The 19,756-nt window shown below is 35.1% G+C and overlaps 1 protein-coding gene across 1 annotated transcript in view; it reads right to left on the reverse strand.

Moving 5' to 3' along the window:
- EYS (eyes shut homolog) overlaps window positions 1-19,756 on the reverse strand; it is a 704,733-nt gene that overhangs the window by 202,099 nt on the left and 482,878 nt on the right. The window contains exon 35 of the mRNA XM_064707313.1: window positions 10,595-10,707. Coding sequence (XP_064563383.1) covers window positions 10,595-10,707 — 113 coding nt within the window. The remainder of the gene's footprint in view (window positions 1-10,594; window positions 10,708-19,756) is intronic.

Genomic DNA, 19,756 nt, shown 5'->3' on the forward strand with positions numbered 1-19,756 from the left:
TTCTGGGTTCTGCTGCATTGCACATCAGGACACAATGAAATACAGTACAACCAATATCACAATCAATAGTGTACACAGAGAGGAAATTGTTTTCCTCCTTTCTTGCTCACACACACAGAAATCACATTTATCATTTTGATCCAGAAGCTTACATTGAGTTGCTTGTCTAATTAACTAAAAGTAACTCTTTAGGACATTGCTCTCCCTTTGCGATTTGGCCTGCTTAAAGTAATTCAGAGATGGAGCTTTGTACAAAATTACTTTCAAAAAGTTACTAATATTGCCTTTTTTTCAGGCTTTTCAACTAAATCTGCAATGTTTGAGCAATTTTAGATTAGTTTTATTTTAAGCACCTTTTGTTAAGTTAATTGCATACTAATATATAAATTTTGATTTATAGAATATAAGGGACATCTTTTAAAAAAACCCCACTTTAAACATTTTGATTCTTGATGATTTTTTGACTTGAAACAAACCATTGCTATAAAAGGTGCTCTGCCAAAGAGAAGTTCAAACAGTCTTTTTAACTATGGAAAAAACACAAAATAGAGGAATATTATTTGTGATGGATTTTATTTTCTATAAATTCACACAAGGTTATATAATGATGATTGTTTCACTTTTAGCTTTGTTAAATGAGATTTTTCCAAAGCCACAAATACTTTATAAGTCACAGAGTCCATGTTCTATTCACCAACACAGTGAAGGGTGTAGAATGGATACCAGCAGAATGCTGCCAGACAGAATAAAACTGAACTTCCAAACTTTTCTCTTGTCATTCTGGCTGTTAGCAGTTGAAAGTAACTCTGAAGATTTCTTATTACTTCTGTGCAAAATTTAAAAGTCAAAGAGAAAGTATTATACCAATTCAAGTTTGCAGTAGGCAAATTATTTCTTTCAGTGTGACTTTCATTCTCACTGATTCTCTCTAATATGCCTCTCTTCACAGTGCAGCCTGGTATAATACCAGGAGCAACTGCAGCTCCATTATGAGGCACTTTCTGCACATAACTCGGAAGTCATGGAAACCTGCTCCAAAGTTTAATTATTTCTGAGTATATAACAAAACACTCCTCCATTTCCAGGTTTCTGTAATTGGAATGACAGCAAATGCTGGCACTAAAGTGAAGTGTGACTGTAATTCAATAGAGAAAGCACACAAGATAATTTCTTTTTCCATTTGATTGTTTTTAGACAATTCATCATCTTATGTACTTAGCCTTTCTTAACCACTGCTTATAATAGATGCAATACTAGATATATAGGGAAATATTCTTAAAGCAAAATTTTGTCAAACTATACATGCACCCATCTTTAAAACCAAGTTTTAAATGGACAGAACAAAGCTGAGATCATTTTTTCTATTCTAAGAAAGTAGAAGGAAAGGATTTTATTATTCACATACCTGTCTGGCTAGAAGCCCAAGTAATTATTTCAGGAAGCTACTGTACCCTACCACTTGATGTCTTGTGTCACTAAGACAACTTTTCTTAAGAATTCGGTAAAGTTTTCAAGGAATATTTCAATGGCTATGATGCATGATATTATTAATACTGTGAAAAACATATGTAGCAAAATTTTAAGAACTTTGAAAAATGGCTTTATATTTGGCTTCTGTGAATCTGCACAAGTTTTATGGGAAAGTTGGTATGTTCCCAACCTTTTTGTTTTAATTCTTGGAAATACCTTCTATTTTCACATTAATGATATTATTTTGTTTTAGGAGGAAGCTGTGCTGAAATCTAAAATAAAAAAGTTACATTAATTAATGAAAAAATATATAAAAATATATTTAAAGATCATAAATCTTTAAAATATATTTTCTTATGCTTTTCTATGCTTTTATATTTCAAAAGCTAATCATGTTCAAGCACAGTGCTTTTTTGGATGACAGAATTTCCAGGGAAGTATAGATATTTAAAACAATTTGGCAAAAGGAAATGAACACTGTTGATAACTTAGAACAACCCAAACGTTGTAGCAATTTGTAGTGTTTCTGGAACTATGATCCTTGATGTAAAAACATTCTCCTTTACTGCAGCTAAAAATAGGCAGCTAAAATCCTCCACCTCTCCAACCATTAAATAACCACATAATCCACAGGTGAGAAAGGCTGAAAGATTGCCATAAGGCTTTTTAACTATCTCAGCAGCCTTCTAACTCTGATCAGTCCTGACAGTGAGGAAGCTCCAGGTATGGAGGATCCATTCACTGTGCTGTCCTTTGGACTGCAATGCCTCCCAGAATTTCCCTGTGCTGGTCCACTGAGCCCTGTCACATCCTTAACTCTCTTACCTCCTACGTAAGAACTTGTGATAACCCAGTGAACAGACATCTGACAGGCAATCTCTCTCACTTCCATGATTTGGGAATGTGCTTTGGACGGATAAAGCAACTTTATACACTAAGCACACTTTTTGGGCATTGGATCTACACTCAATGTAAGCAGGCCATAGCAGACAGAGACTCTCGCTGTAACAGAAGTCTTTAACTCATATTTTTCCTTCCTAAAATAGTTAAAATTTGAATCATAGAAGGATTTGGGTTGGAGGCAATGTTAAAGACCAGTTTGTTCCAGCTCTCCACTGTCATTGGCCAGACCCTTCCACTAGACCAGGCAACATAAAGTCTGATTAAACCTGGCCTTGAAAAGTTCCAGAGATGGGGCATCAATGGCTTCTCTGGGCAACCTGTTCTAGTGCCTCACCACTCTCACAGAAAAGAATTTTTTACTAATACCTAATTTAAATCTTCAGTTTAAATCCAGTCCCTCATATCATTATATGCCCTAATAAAAAGTCCCTCCCCAGCCTTCTTGGAAGTACCCTTCATGTCCTGGAGGCTCCAATAAGGTCTTCCCAGAGCCCTTCCTTCTCCAGCCTGAACACTCCCAACTCTCTCAACCTGTCTGCATAGCAGAGGTGCTCTGATCAATGTAGTGGCCTCCTCTGGATTTGCTCAAATGGGTCCATGCTGTTCTTGTGTTGGGCACCCCAGAGCTGGATGCAGTACTGTGAACAAATTTGGTTCTATACAATGAGTTTAGAAGTGACTCACTGTGGACCCTCCCAGCCTCACCCATCCTGTGTTTCTGTGAATGTGTGATTTCTCATGAAGGCACCAGTTTATATGCAATGGTTCAGCATGTGAGGTGAAAGAAGTTTTATAAATTCCATTAGTAAATTTGGTAGTCTAGAGTAAGAATCACCCATAACTGGAGACATTGTGGAGACATTAATTATATAAATGAACAAAAATAGATTCAAAAGTGTGACTGGAGTACAAAAGCATTCCATCAGTGGAGCCTTTTTTTTAGTACATTAAATCAATACCTTATAAAATAATGAAGTACACATGAGCAGTAGCAGAAAGACAATTTCATTAAAAAAACAACTGTGAGTCTTGTTAACAAAAATATTTCCTTTTTCACAGCTGTGTCAGAGTGTTTTCCAAAATATTTAACTGAGATATTATTTATTTTTAGTAAGACACTATCTCAGACACTGTATGCATACATTGACATATATACTTGCAAATGCCTCCTTGATAAAAGTGAGAGGAAAAAATGCATGGTATCCTTTAATACTTGTCTTTTTTGTTTCCATTCAAGTACCTGGCAATTCCAGCAGAAATCACAATCTCATTATTACTGTTCATTACAGACACACACTAATGGACAGTAACTGCCACTGAATTCTGTTGACAGAATTAAGAAACAATCTTCTCTTGGTATAATGCGTATGCATAAAGCTACAAAGGGCTAGTTAAGGTCAAGATAACCATCATCAAGTACTATTATTAATCTAAAAATAGAGAGTTTGCCTAAAGAAGATTAATAATAATTTTATAGTATGCTGATGACTGACAATCTTTTCCAGAAACAAGCAGAGAAATGTAATGTTTACAAACACACATTATCTCACCTCCATACATTTGACACATGGATTTCTCTAATATCCATCAGAAACAATTTTCACAGAATACTTCAAAAGATTGAGATAAAGGGCTTCTATAACATTTTACAGAGATTTTGAGTATTTATAACAGCAGGAAAGATTGCATATGTCTCTTCTTTCTTTCCTTTTTTTTGTTTTCTATTTTTTTTTTCTTTAACACTGAAGTCTGTCACTGAAAAGTCGTTATCTAAACAGGAATGTCAGAAGAAGAAGAAAAGGTAACAGAAGAATAGAATTCATATATGCACAGAGAGTGAAAGGAAATTGTACAGAGCAGCAAATCTCATAAAGGAAAAGAAAATATTGCAAACAAATGCAAAAGATGAAGGAAATCAAGAAGGGCAAATCAAGTAAAGGGATGAAAGCATATGAAAGCAACCCGGGCCCTGGATAAGGAATACAAGGCAAACACTCAGAAAAGTTGTCAGTGCACAAAAGCAATAGGTGAGAGAGGGAAAACATAACAAAATAAATGCATAAAAAAGATCAAAATCGTGTTATCACTCTCCATGTTAGAATTGTGCAAAAATGTTATTAATGTAATATCAAGCATCATGCATGTGGTGAATACAAATGAATGATATTTCTGAAGCTTTAACTTCAGTTCTGTATATCAGAAACTTCAGTCCAATCACCATGTTAACCAGAGAAAACTCATAAAACCTCTTGAATAAATTAAACTAAGTAGTGTCAGTATTCTTCATTGATTAATTTTCTTCTATAATGTTGATGGACACTGCATATTCTTCTTTGTCCTTTTTTTTTTGTGTTTCAGAATTAAGCACATAACTTTAAACTCTTGAGGAGAAGATAAAAACACATGTAATGAAAGTGAGATGCTGGGACGTAAGAATTTATCTGGTAGTCTCTCACATATAACAGAAGCTCAATGCTTTTTATAGTATCTTGCATTTATTAATAACCTAAGATGGAAATGGACAGAAGAGCTTAAGCTGCAACTCTATGATTTCTCTTTTGATTTTGAGCTAGCTTGTATGTTTGATTGACATTACATTTTTCAGTTCAGGTGGATTCATATGAAGAAACTCTTCAAGCTGACTTGAGTCCTCTATGGACTCTTAGGATGAGCTCTAACATACAGGCTGTACCAGCATAACCACTTTCCTTGGAAAGTGGAATGGTAACAGTAGACTTTCACAACTGACTGAAAAATAACTTTCAGCAGATGAACTTTCCCCTTTTTAAAGTATGCAGCTCATTCCAAAGACAGAAGTCAAACACCTTCAGATGCTTGGTGTCAGATGCTCTGAGTTGTGATGTTTTATAATATACTGAAAAACAGGAAGTTCCACAGTGGAAAAAATGCTGAGAAATTGCACAGGAGACAGATTTCACAAAGGTGTTGTGGTCTATGGGGATTTCTGTAAAATATCACAGAAAACTACAGAATGGAAAAGGGAGTAGTCGTACATGAGGAAAGGGATTTGGAGCTTGTTGGAAAGTGGATGAGTGAGGGGAAAGTGGAACTGAGGGCTTATTGAAAACATGCAGAGCTCTCCAAAGTGTATTGCATACCTCCTGAGAAAATTGCCATATATCAGGAAACCCATGAGTCCTCTTGATGGAATGGACCTTGGGTAATGCACTTTCAAGAGCCTCTTTCAAAAATGCAATAACAATCAGAGCTTTTGCTAAAATAAAGCTCAGCTTCAGCCTGGAAACACATATTAAGATACATGAATAAGAAAGCAAAATATTTTAAAAAAATCTACCACGGTTCTGTCCAATGGGCAGTAATGAAGAACTTAGCTTATTAACTCCTCTCTGAGAGTCCAATTCACTACTGTACATTTGCATCCATCAGTAAGACTTCTCTTAGGAAAATAGTAAACAATATTTTTCTGTTTCATAGGTAAGATTATTTTTTTTAATGAAAACACAGGGCTTGGATAGGTACAGGTATATATGTATATGTATATATTTTCTGTGTGAATGTTTGGAGCCTTTGAATTTAGTACATGCAGTAAACTGTTACAGTAAACACTTACAGCAATATATAGCAGTCACAGTTCCCAGACACTAAAACAGAAATGAACTGCAATAAACACCAGCTTTTAATACTGGGAATCAAAGCTTCATTTATATCTGTCATCTGAACTCTGTCTGGAAGTGATAGTCATTTATTCTGTAAATCTATTCCAGTAACATTTTCTGAAACACTTGAAGAAGCTTTATATTGCATTAACACAAGTATCTTCCTCCAGAAGAAGAAAAAAAAAAGAGATTGCATTTCTTAAAAAATGTCATCAGAGATCCTTTATTTTCAATTGTCTCTCTATTACTACTATTGGTTGTTCTATAATGTTTTCCAAAATTACCTATATATTCATAACTTTGAGACAGGTATAATTTAAAGAGAATCATAACATAAAGTTTGAAAATTTTACATAACTATATAGTCTAGCATAATTCTAGGAAACTCCCTATTGGAGGATTACTTTTACTAATTGATACGATTTCATTATAGCCTCCCTTGAAAGCCAAAGCTGCACAGCTCAGAGTTACTTCATGGCTGCCAGTCTGCTCTCAGAGAGTCAAACTCCTCCTGCCTACACCTTTATTCTGCCATTTCCTGTTTCACCTTGGTTACACTGAATGGCAGAAAGTTCTGATGAGCCCTCAGGGCAGTACATCCCTACCTGCTCTCTGTCCCTGTGGCATCATGTAATAGTGCACTTATAAACACAATGCTTAAAAAATGATGCACATAAATAGCAGAAGGATCTGGGCCAGATTAACTGGGTTAAAGCCACATATCCAAAATCTCAGCGCCTCTGAGCATGCACAGAAATATTGCATTTTCCACAATGATAAGGATTATTGCTAGTATTTGGTCTTTAATAATATCCAATTGCCTGGTGCTGCCTGTATCAATAATCTTGAATATAAGCAGAATTTAACACCTGTTTCCAAAATGACATAAAAGGTAATTTGCCTGATGCCCCCATTTCAAATTTAGTTCTACCAAGTTAAATAATCCTCTTTCCTTGTGGTGTACGACGTTCACATTAAAATATAAGAATTTTAAAAGAATAAATAATATTCTTGCCATAAATGTAGCATTTTAGACTGTAGACAGTCAGATATATATGCCAATGAAACTAATGTTATGGTGCAATTTTTTGCATTTCTTAATTCTGAACATTTTTAAAACAGTAATGTAGGTCTCTGAGATGAGGAACATGCAGTATATAATATCCTGTGAAAGATTCTGTCTTGTCTTGATGTAGTGATTTCAATAGTTTTGAGAAGGTATATGAACTATCTCTAAAATACGCTTTCGAAAGCTCTCTCTATTCCTTGCATGTATTAGATCATCCTTTTGGTATTTTAAAATAAAAATAGATCCAGTTAGAAAGATGGCAGAACACATTTGAGTAAATTTCAATCCTATGAAAAAATCATAAGCTTAAAATTTACTCACAAACCCATACATTTTAAGAAGTGTCAGCATGACCACAATAATGAAGTAATCCATGCAGCTGGAGCACCAACAAGGACAAAACCCAGCAGGACAACTGAAGGCCACTAGAGCATGCTAAATATGTAAAAGCAGGGCATTCAAAGGTGTTATAAATCTACAAATAGGTGATGATAAGTAGGAGGTCAATTAAAGAAAAACTACCACAGTAAGAACAGAAACAGTGCCTCTGAGTGACTAGTACAGGGATGTTCTTGCAGAAGAAATTGGATTGCTTTGTCTGCCTCACTGCAGAGTTCTCTGCTGCTGTTAGGCAGCTCCAGCTGCAGCAATACTGCATCTGCAGAACTATGCAAATTCTGAAAATAAAATATAAGTTACACCACATAATTTAGTAGTTACTGCTACTTGTATTTGCCAAGTATATAATCCATTATTGCCCTATTTAAACAACTTCCTTCAATCACTTTCTCCTTGCTTTTCAAAACAAATCCATCTTCCCCAGAAGCATGTCTTGCAAAAGGGGAATGACAGCTGAGCTTCATAGGTGCTTTTAGGGAAGCAGACTACACTTAAAGGCTGTTGATGTCAAGATGAGTGTGGGTTATACCTAAAGTGAAAATCAAACCATGATGTTAGCTGCCAGGTGTGAGTAGCTATGAAATTTGTGTGTCACAGGGCAGGAATGAGTAAAGAAAATGTCTGCCAGGCTTCCAAGCAGTCCATCTCTATGGCTTTCCCTCCCCACCAATGGAAATTCAGAAAAATTTCAATTATCTGTTGAAATTAATCTGAATTTCAGCAGACTAAATACAACAATTTCCATTCTTGAAATTCAGCTTTTCCCAGACAAGAACAACTGTGATTTGGACCAGGATGGTGCCAGGTCTGTGCGGACTGCATGGGGCTGGACATTGTTAGACTTGTCTGCAGCCTTCTGAAGAAGCAGGGAGGTAAAAGGAACATTTTGCTTAGCATAGAGCATTGAGAAGGCCCATCATTCTTTCAACAACCTTTTATGTACAACATAATATCCACAGTTCATCTATACAAAGTCATGTCATTTTACTCACCTAATCAGTAACATATGCACAATAAGTACTTGCAAGAAACAGTCCTAGACTGTAATCTCTGAGTTCTGATTCAAATAAAACAATCTTTAATGTCTGTATTATACAATATAAGCCATATTTGTATGCTAATTAACTATGAAGGGGAGTATCAGAATCAATACAAAATTCAATAAATCTTGGTACATAGTTCTATAGATTATAATATAACAGATAACACAGCATTCTATAATAATAAAAATTTAAAAGGAACAAAGCTATTTTTTTACAAGCCACCTCTTTCAGTTCTATATCCCTCTCTATGTTATATACACAGACTGCACAAAGCTGTTCTCATTTCTTTTCTTTTGCTTGTTGAAGGCTATTGACACTTAATAGAATGGCTATATAAAGTGTTCAATAGGAAAAACTGTAAAAAAGAATAGTGTCAAAAAGCTAAAGAGTGTAAGCACTTGTATCAATGAGTATTTTTAATGAGAATGAAAGAAAGTAGAAAAAACAGTAACAGTCCTGATTTTTAAGTTATCCTGTTTTTACCTAGTAGTTTAAAAAACAGAACCACCTCTTGCCTATGATTTAGGACATCAAAGCTCTAATGCATATGCAAAATAGAGAAAAATTTCCTAATCTAGTAACCAGAGGAGACAGCAGAGATGGTTTATGATATTTTTTTCACCATGATTCTTAAAAGTTAATACCTGAATGAAAGACATGAAATAGCATCCTCACTTGCTTTCAACCTTATGAATTTCTGTTTTGCAAAGAGGCATATTTTCACATACAAGAGTACATGCCCTCATTTGGAAGGACACCATAGTTATGACTAGGAAAATTTCTGATGAAACGCTGTACAGAAAGACAAGAGAGGAGACATTGTTTCTTTGTTCTTCAGGGGTTTGTCAAAACAGTGGCCAGGGTTTTCTTTCTCCTGCAGGATTTAGACCCACAACCATTTGCTAAATGTACTCAGAGAACATATTCCAAACAAAATGCTGTGGGGAACTTGAAGGGTGTGAAGATTTATTTCTTCATCAAGCTTGGACAAGGAGATAACACTCAGCTGCTGCTCTAAATAAAAATGGTGGCAGGTCTCTGCCAGGATAACAAATTGAATTTTGTGTTCAGAGTAAGTTTTACTGGCAAAACCTTAGATGCCTGGGACTTGGGGCAGATAATTCATTAGACAGTGGGTTTACTGTTGTACTGTTGTAACTTTGAGTGGGATGTGTGCTCATTAAGGGGTTAGTGGTGGAGGTGAGTGCAGGGTTCAGATCTCATGGATCTTTAACTAATGGTCTAGCGGGTTAACACCAGCTTTCAAGGATAGTGTTTAAACAAGCACATGAACATTAATTGGCCTTTTCTACAAACTCTAGGGAAAAAAAGTCATATGTTAAAAGCCATATATAATGTCCTCCGGAATCTAGGACATGCACATCCTATGACTGAAATTATATTCTCTCCCTAAAGACTTCATTATCTACAAATGCAATTCACCTCTGTTTTCCTTTGCTTTCCACTTTGCCATGTTCAAACCTATCATACTCCAGAACAGAATCCTAATGTACACCACTGCCCCTGAATGGCTTTTTTTTCAATCAATACATGACCAACAGCAATGTGAAAATGCAAAAGTGAAATCAATTGAGGTTTTTAAATGCATTCAGAAACAATGTTTTCCAGTATTTTTCACAATCTCTTGTAGAGTAAATGTGGCACCAGCTCATTCATATTTGTAACAAGATTAATGGAAGTCCCAAAGTCACAAGTAAGACACAATCAGCATATCTCCCCACTTCCCAATCCTGTATTTTCCTGCAGATCATCTTTCTTAGTATACTGTTTCAGCATTCAGGGTGTGACAACTCACTCCAAATAAGCTGTCAAGTTTAATTGAACTACTCTGAAAAAAAAAATAATCTTCCATTAAGAAAATGCTTTAAAAGCATAAAAGAAAGCAAGATATCTGTCTCTCTAGGGATTTTGTCCTTTTTTTTTTTTTCTGTATGGAAAAAATTAGATAATTTCCTGTTGAAATTATCTAAAATGGTCACCCTGAGTAAGGAAGAAAGCAAAATCAGCACAAACACTTCCTTAGGATTTGAAAAGGCATAGAGGCAGTTTACCTGCAATTGTCAACATTACTTCTTCCCACAGCACTAGAGAAGCTGAAAGGTCCGATGTTATTGATTTCTACGACTTTTATACAGCCAGTGAAATTGTAGACAGGTCCAGAAACCTACAAAGGAAAAAAATGCATACAGTTCTTTTGCTTGTTTACATTATGATCAAGATATTTATTTTTCTATAGAGGAATAAAGTCATGGGGAATTGTAAACAGGGAAGATTTGAAATTTGTAAATGTATTACTTCCCTGCTTAAAAGATTTCTAGTACCCTTAATCATGGTTCAAAGATGCCTAAGGACCTACTAAAAATGGGAATCACTGCAGGGACACTGAAAACACAGAGAACAGTGTTATGCACTGACAAGGACCCATTTTTAACAATGAAGTCAGGTTTAGATAGTTGCAGAAATAAAAAAAAAAAGATCTTGAGGAACAATTTGCTGAAAGCATAATGGAAAGCATTACATACTTTTTAAAGCCCAACAGGAGCATTAAGCCTGCCAGAAAGGCTTTAGGGATAATAGACCAGCTAAGTGTAAAGGGAATGTTCAAAGAGACAAGGCTCTAGCAAGAAATGTAAATGACTCACCAAATCAAAATGTAATGAAGAGTAGTTCTGGGAGGTTCCTGTGACTGAACCCCTTTTCAGTTTGAGTACATCAGAGATCTGTCTTAAATTGAATTACTTCTAGAAAATGTTTTTTAAAAATCTGCAAAAAGTGAACAGTGGCAAAAAAACGAGAAAGATGTTGTGTTTGCCTAGGACTCTCATGGGAATTTACTGAGTGGTAGACATGGATTTTTGGGGGAAGGGCAGCTTGGGTTTTTGCTTTGTATGATTTTGAAAATGGGGACAAGACTAGGGCATGCAAGGACATACCTCAAACTACGGATCAGCAAGACCCAATTCCATTCAACACAGTGATTATGAATTACACTGAAGAACAGAATTAACATATATGTAAATTACTGTAATGTACAGGGGAATAGTTGAGAGGGTTTCTGAAAAGAGAAATTATAACTCACAGGAGGAACACTGACTATAAGAAAAAGGATGCTTGGCGCATAGTCTTAGATTTCCAAAGGACTTTAACAAGTTTCTGTGTTAAAAGATTCTAAAGTAACTCAGTCTCCCTGGGATAACAAGGAAGGCCTTAAATAAATTAGAAGAATGGTTAAAACAGAACAGAAAAATTGTGAGCAAATGGTGAGGTTTCTCAATATGGATAGTCCCTAGAAATTTTCTCTGCAAGTCTGTGGTCTTCAATGTGTTTGAGTGGCTCAATGTTTTCTCCACTACTCAGGATAGCAAAACCGAAATCCTGAGAAAAGGATTTCACAATGTGCAAAAGTGTCACAAATATGCAAAATCATAAGGCATGTAAGGATGATTATACATATGAGAGTTTCTGAACACAGTAACTGTACAGACCAGGGATCTTCAGTCAGGAAAATTCACTGTCAACGAGAGACAGAACAGAGCACTGTGCAAATGAATAAAGAGCTTTCAGTTTCTCAAAACACAGAATCAAAAGGATATGAAATGACATAAATTAGTGCGAAGATGAAAGCAAGGTAAGGGGTTTGCTTTTCATACAACTCAAAATTAAATTGTGGAACTCTGCCATAGCATGTTGTGGATGGTACAAGTGTAAATGGGGTTAAAAATCAATCATATTAAAGGGAAGAAGAGCTGTCTCTCTCCCCAAATACAGATAGGCTGAACAAATACAATACAGTTGAAGCAAGGAGAATTGCTTTTCTCTGCACTGCTCAACCACTCTGGAACATAACACAGCATACCATGCCACACACTATAAACAGAATGAACTGGCCTTCCAACCTATGGGAGGGCTCAGAGAGTTCACGAATAGTTTATTGTTTATTTCCTTAGCAGACAAAGGCTTACACAAAGTTAAGACTTTAAAAAAGATATGTTATTACATGGCAAAAATATGGAAAGTTATGTAACCATCTATAAGGTGGCATTTAAAGTCAACACAGTTCAAATGTGGCAAAGGGAAGATGTTTTCTCTGTGGAATAAACACAGAGGATTACAATGAAGCTTTCTGGACCTAAAAAAGAAAAAAAACACCTTCAAGAACTGGATGTGAACACTCTCCTCCAAGTTAACTTTGTAGATTAAGAAAACAAGACTATTTGATATTTCACAAGGACTGGCAGATGTTATTCATATGGATTACAGACAATAGAACACACTTTCTCTTCCTCCTTTTCCAGCCACTCTGGCATAGAAATAAGTGTGATAGACTGCCAAGATAGACATACACTCAGCAGCCTGTTTTGCTGCCATCATTATAATAAAATATACCAGATAATCTTCGAAGATGTCTTGCCCTACTAAGCTTCATGTTTTAATTTTTATAAAAGATGCTTGTTATTTTTTCCCCAGCCTTTTGTAAGTAGTAAATAAAATAATTTTCAATTTAACAGGATGAAGGATCTGTTATAAATTTATTATGAACATAGACGGAAATAGTTAGAGGATTCTGAGCTGGAAACCAGAGACATTGTGATCAAGGTATTTATTTTATTATAGTTTATTATAATATTATATAAAATTTATGCAATATTATTTTATATATTATATAAATATTATTAATTTATTATAATTTATAATTTATTGTAACCTGTAAAATTGCCCCCCCCCGAATGAACAATTGAACAGTGTTTTAATATTGGCTGCATAAATCAGCTTGTTAAAGCTGTGCTCCTTTTTTCTCCCTAAGCCTCATATGACTGTCTCAGTCATCCCATGCATGTGTTTCAACAAAAGTCTTCTTTCTCAGGATTGTAAAAATGAACAAACAAAATAGAAAACAAAAGAAATCAATAAATGCAAAGGGCAGATAGAATACGATTTTATGATAGCTACTGTGCCAAGTTAAGTTCATCCAAGATGCTGGTATAGGGAAGATTCACTATATCAACCTATGGTCCATTTTGCACACTGAAGAACAAATAGTTTGGAAATCAACATTTAGCTGCATATTTTCACAAAAACTCTATTGTATGAATATGTTAACAACCTGGTTTCCTTCCCATCACTACTGGCTGGCTGCCTAATAATTTCTCTTACGTTGATATATGTGCATATTTTGAAGGTAATGCACTCCTGTAAATCAATCTTAAAATTATTACTTCTTTGTTTTTTACCTATAACTACATTATAAACATTTTGGTCAAACAATTACTTACATTTTTCTGCTATGCTATCTCTACAAAAAAATCAATATCTTAGAGATATATAGGAATAAGAGATATTGACATGTATAATAAAAAATAAGTGGCTTTTATTCTTCTACTTTTGCGAACAGATACGTTTTGTGTTTAGCAGAACATTAAAATGTAGACTTCACATGTAGTTGAGTTCCCTTCCATTTGCAAAAATACATTAATATGCTGACAAACTGTAACACTTAAATTGCCTGAAAATGTCAGGGCCAGAGCAACACCAGAAATCTAGTTTAATAAAATTCACTATTCACAATCTATTCAGATATGTTTGACATATAGTAACCATGCTCTTTAAACGCCCTTTATACTTGACAAAAATGAGTACTGATACTTACCTTGTAGGAAAAGTTCACACATATATGCCAAATTATTTATTAACATCCCTTACTGACTAGCCCAAATTAAGCTGCTGCTAGATAGAATTAACCTAGAATGAGTTCCTAATGAAATGAACTTACCTGCTGTCAATTCACTACAGATTCATAAATAATATAATGAATTTTTGTCTTATGATCCAAGCACTTTTTGAAAAGTATGATTAACTATAAAGAAAACAAAGAATAGCACAATCTTTCCTCATTTGTCTCCAGTCAAGATAAATGTTATGTATCTTAAATATTCTCACTATAGATATTACAGTGTACCAGAATACACTATTTAGGAGTCTTTCACATCTTTGTGATTCCTGAAATATGTCTGATTTTGGAGTCTGATTAGTAGAACTCTCTTCAATAGACTACAAAACTTTTTAAATGCAATATTTCAAACTTAAATAAAATAACTCAGGTGCACCGTTTTGAATATACTAATAAAATTTTAACTTGTATTTACTAAAACCATGGTGAACCATTTGGAAATTGATAACTCAAAAAGCACCTCAACTTAGATAACAGCTTCTCCAGTTTTGTTTTCTGCTAGTGATTAGAATCATATGAAACAGTCATAATGAACTCTGTAATTAAGCAAGCCATAATCTCACTTCTGTATTTTCTTTAAATGTGCCATGAAAATTTGGCTAACCATCTCAGTTACAAGCTGCTTGAAGTCATCTGCAACTAAACTTCAATATCAATCCCACTAAAGAAAAATACGAAAATCAAAAGAAATATTTTAAAAAACCAAACCAAACCAAACCAAACTAAATCAAACCAAACCAAGCCAAGCGAAGCCAAACCAAGCAAAAAACCCCATGTTTAATTTCCATGGGTGGTTGTGGTGGTAATGCTTTCCCCTAAAGAAGAATTTGGAATTTGTTCTTTAAAGATGTCATTTCAAAACCCATTTTCCTCTCTTAGATACTGAATTACATACAGCAGAAAAAAGAAATATACAGACTATCAAATTAGCAGTAAAACAATCAGAATGGGCTTATTCCAACAGGACAGTTCCAATTCTGCCTTTACATTTCACTTACTGAACACTGAAACTTGCCTGCATTCAAGGCAACATGCTATATATGGGCCATGTACTTTGTTCAAGCCCAAAAGTTTTCAAGACTTAGTTAAAAATTAACATTAGTGACTCAGACATCACCTTTCTAAAAAATGTTTCTTGCTGTCTTAATTTTTAAAAAATCAATTAATTAAACTTAAACCTAATTCATTTTTACTCTGGTAGTTCAAGAAAAATGGACAAGGCTTGTCTGGCTTATTTATAGCTCCTAATGAGAGAAAATGTACCTCACTTTGAGAAGTCCTGCTGAAGTAGACAGTGGCAAGGGAGTGTGTGTCTTTGATGTATCTACAATGTTCATTATTTCACTTCCTAATATTTACTTTTAATAACACTTTCTATACTCAGTTCATATTTTAAATCACAAGCATTTTTATTGTTAGATAATGGAGTATATGCCAAAGATTTTAATGACATTTCAAAGTGTGTAGGAAAATGAAAAGTAGCATTAGCTCTCAAACAAGAGTAATAAAAGAAAACACTTAAAATATGGGAGAAGGAATATTGCTTCAGCTTATTTCCTAGTATTAGTGTAGAAATGGTAAGGCAAAATGGGAATATGCCCTGATAAAATTGCCTACATGCTATCAATATCAATAAATTGGGTGAAACACAAAGGATCTTCTTCATCCTGACTCGTACTGACTATGAAATGAAATACCGTATCAACCTATACATAACACTGAAGTTTCATTCGATTCATATTTAAATATAATAGATGATTTTACACTGCTATTGTGATTCTGAGCCAAGCACCCCAAAATAATTTTAATGAAGTTATACTAACGCAACAAAAAAGGAGCTCAAGTGGTAAGTGAAATTCAGATTTTTTTCATCTACCTCTACTGAATCTTTTAAAGAATTTACCGTTATTACCCCAAATCTGCTTTTAGTGTATCTGCCATGGATATCAAATCCTATCACTAGAATTTAATAAAACAAGAATGGTAAAGGATAATAATATAGGCAGAAGAAGGGGAGAAAAATCTCTGAACTGCCTTAGTGTAGTAGAGGTATACATTTCTGCTCTTCATGTCTCATTTGTTCTAGCCACTGAAATCAGGGGTTGCACAAGTAGCAGCTCTGATGGTTCTGCTATGGGAAACCTGCAAGTCAATAGTTCTGCCAGCCTCATGTGCTGTGGAGCAGGTAACTGAGGCTATCCTCTCTCATTGGGTCTGAATTGGCAAACCATCTCCTGCACTGCTGTGCATCAGAGTGGAAACCAGACTGGTCATCTGCCTGGTCCCAGACTCAGGGGCAACCAGCTCACCACACAACTGACATCTCATTCCTCTTGCACCATTTCTTCATCTAAATTGACTGGCAGTCTAAATCTCAGGCACAAGAGCTTCACTGTAAATTCTCCATGATCCTGACAGTTCTAGCTCAGAATGGTTCATTAAACCACGAAGGATTAATTAAGATCAGTAAGTCTGAAAGATTCAAGAGTACTGAGAAATTCCCTTACTGTTTTTATGAAAGTTTATCCTTGGCCAAGATCCTTATCTTTTAAACTTGCTCTTGGCTTTCACTGTAACAAGTGCAATGCTGCATTTCAGAAGGGATATGAAAATTCTGATGTGAGGAAGAATATTCCTAAGCTTTGTGGCTAGCAACGTCTGTCCTTTTGTAAATAATTTCAGTGTTTATGCTTACAACCATAATGCATCTTTTGCATACTCCATCTGTTATTGCAATTCTTAATAAATTCAACTACTGTAATTTATCTTTTCTCAATTCTCTCTGGTTAATGTGGTACAACACCTTGTCCCTGAGAAAGTTGGAAAATATACTGGCCTCAGAGGACTAGAAAATGTAGAGGGAAATTTGGAAAATGGACTTACCTTTCTTGGATAGTGCAGACTCTATCAAACTGCGGAAATCAGTTCATCTCCCTGCATTTCACCTTTGCAGAGTGACACTGAAGTCACATATGCTGAACATCACGCTAACAAATTACAGTGCTCCAGCACTTAGGGAGAGGTGTTCTGAGCTCATCACCATGAACTAGTTTTCAGTCCAAGTCATTCAGCTTCTCTAGTTCTGGTTCTTGTTCAATCAATAGCCAATCACTCAAATCTACAAACATTTAACCCAAGAGATGTTTGTATCGAGCATATGTGTTTATATGCTGATGGATTTGGTGAATCTCATGGGTCATTTTCAAGTCAAGATATTCTATTTCTAAAGTGAATTTCAGTGTGAAACACTTGGTGAATTATAGATGTTGAGTTATGAAAAAGGGAAGAGTTCTAACAAGAAGTACATCTGTCTGAGTAGAAGAGATAACACCTTATCTAAAAAGCGAAAAGCAAGGGTGTCTTCAAAATGAAATTATGACCATAAAAATGAAAATGTTCTCATAAAATAGGCTTTTCTTTAATGTATATATATGGTATATGATATTCAGAAGGGCCTAATTTTGTCAGACTCCTAAGAAAACTGAAGATTCTCTGCAGAAGAAGGGTGAGAAGAGAAAAATTTCTTCATGGTTTGTGCTTTTCTTCTATCATGCCAGTACACCTTTTAGAAACATATACAACTGGTTTGTCTGGTTTTGTACATCTTAAATACAAAACCAAAAGTGCAATTTCTTAAGACAAGAGGTGTTGTAAGATAACAGTATTCCTCACACACTAGGTAAGGAATATATCTATCAGCTGGCACACTGTATCTTTCAACAAATGCCTTTACTTCCCCAGAATACTCCAGAGATTCCAACGAGGCATGTATCAGGACCAGGTGAGAAGTAGGGGTTTACAGTGTTAACAACATGGTAACAGGGAGAGCTGCCTGACACGTAACAAAGATTTTAGGAGCATTTAGGCATTCCAAGGTTACCAAGGTGTTAGACACATGTATTTATGTGATCAGAGGTGTATCTGCAGTAGATAGATCATATGAAAACATTAACCATGATGTGCCAAGGTGATGAATCCACAGACTTCCAAAATGCATTTAATTATCTTACTGTAGTAAAACAATATGAATTGTTGTGTTCTAAACCAAAAAAACTCTAACAATAACAAAAAAATATTAAAATTTTATTCATTTCTAATGAAACAACTGACAGGTTACCACTCTTTTTTGTCTGCTCTGTCTTTCAGTTAGGTGTTACTGCCCTTGTGACAAATGTAGCAGAACATGAAAGTGTATCTATAATTCATCATATTAACATAGATTTAGATTAATGGCAGTTTAACTTGGTACAGCTGAAAAGTGGAAATATAATCTGGTGTTTTATGTCTCTGAGGAAACAAAAACTTTCAGTAAGCAGTTGGATTTGGTTACCTAATTCTTTGGTTTATCTTGAATTTCTGTTTTGAGAGATGCAGTCCTGAGAGACCTATGACAATATGTGTTTACCTGGAGCTTTGAACTGTACTACCTACTCACTGCCAAGACTGGTGTCGATTTTTGTGGAGCATATCCTTTTGCTATAGCTTTAAATATATTTTTCCCTCCCTTGACTTGTATACTATTTATATACTTGGCAAAAGACACACCTAATCCTAAAATCGTCATATTTAGCCTATTCCATGCTCTTAGGCTCCTTGCCTAAAGCATTTACAAATATTATTTGGAATTTATAGTCCCCAGGAAAACCATAGTAAACAAAAAAGATCACATGTAACTACATTATGTACTATATGATCTAGAGGAGAAATCAAACCATGTTCTACAACCTGGAAGTTTAAAGTAAGTTCTTCACTTATAAAAAAGAAAATATATATTAAAATAATTAAGCAGGCATGGCAGATTTTAAACTGCTCCTTTACTTGCTTCCAACACTCAGATTCTGGAAGTAATTTCCCTCCTCTCCCTCCCTAACATTTCTCTAAGCCTCAATGCTCACCTGTTCTACTCTTCTCAAGATGAAATCTCACCTCTTTCATTTTTACTATCAACATACCTCAGGCTGTTATGTAGGACGAACACTACAAGGTCAGCCACTTTCCCTTTCCAGAGAATCAATGCATTTGCATTCCTTCATTCAAGTATATTCTTTCTTATTGAAAAAATCTTTCCAAAAGTAAAAAAAGTCATTGTTATTAAAACCCCTTTGAATGAGGTTAATTTCATGTTCATGAAATATGCATCCTACTAAGTTAAAATGATTGAATTTTCTATTCAGTCTTCAGAAAGATTACAAGTGTCATTAATAACTGTATGAAGATCTGGTACTCAGAGTACTCAGAACCCTCCTTTTCACTATTCTGTAGCCAATGAGGTTTCTACTGCCACATCAAAGTGCATTCTGCCATGTGAAACAATTCATGTTTTTTTTCCTATCATTCCCTTAGAAACAGAAATATTAGGTGAGGGCAAAGAACCATCTTCAGCAGACACTGAACCTGTATCCTACATCTCCATAGTAGCAACCAATACAAGGTGCTAGGAAAAAGAGCAGTATCAGATCACACAAAAGCTGAGGTTGGAAGGCAC

Source organism: Zonotrichia leucophrys, chromosome 3 (genome assembly GCF_028769735.1).
Source record: "Zonotrichia leucophrys gambelii isolate GWCS_2022_RI chromosome 3, RI_Zleu_2.0, whole genome shotgun sequence".
NCBI classification, from domain to species: Eukaryota; Metazoa; Chordata; class Aves; order Passeriformes; family Passerellidae; genus Zonotrichia; species Zonotrichia leucophrys.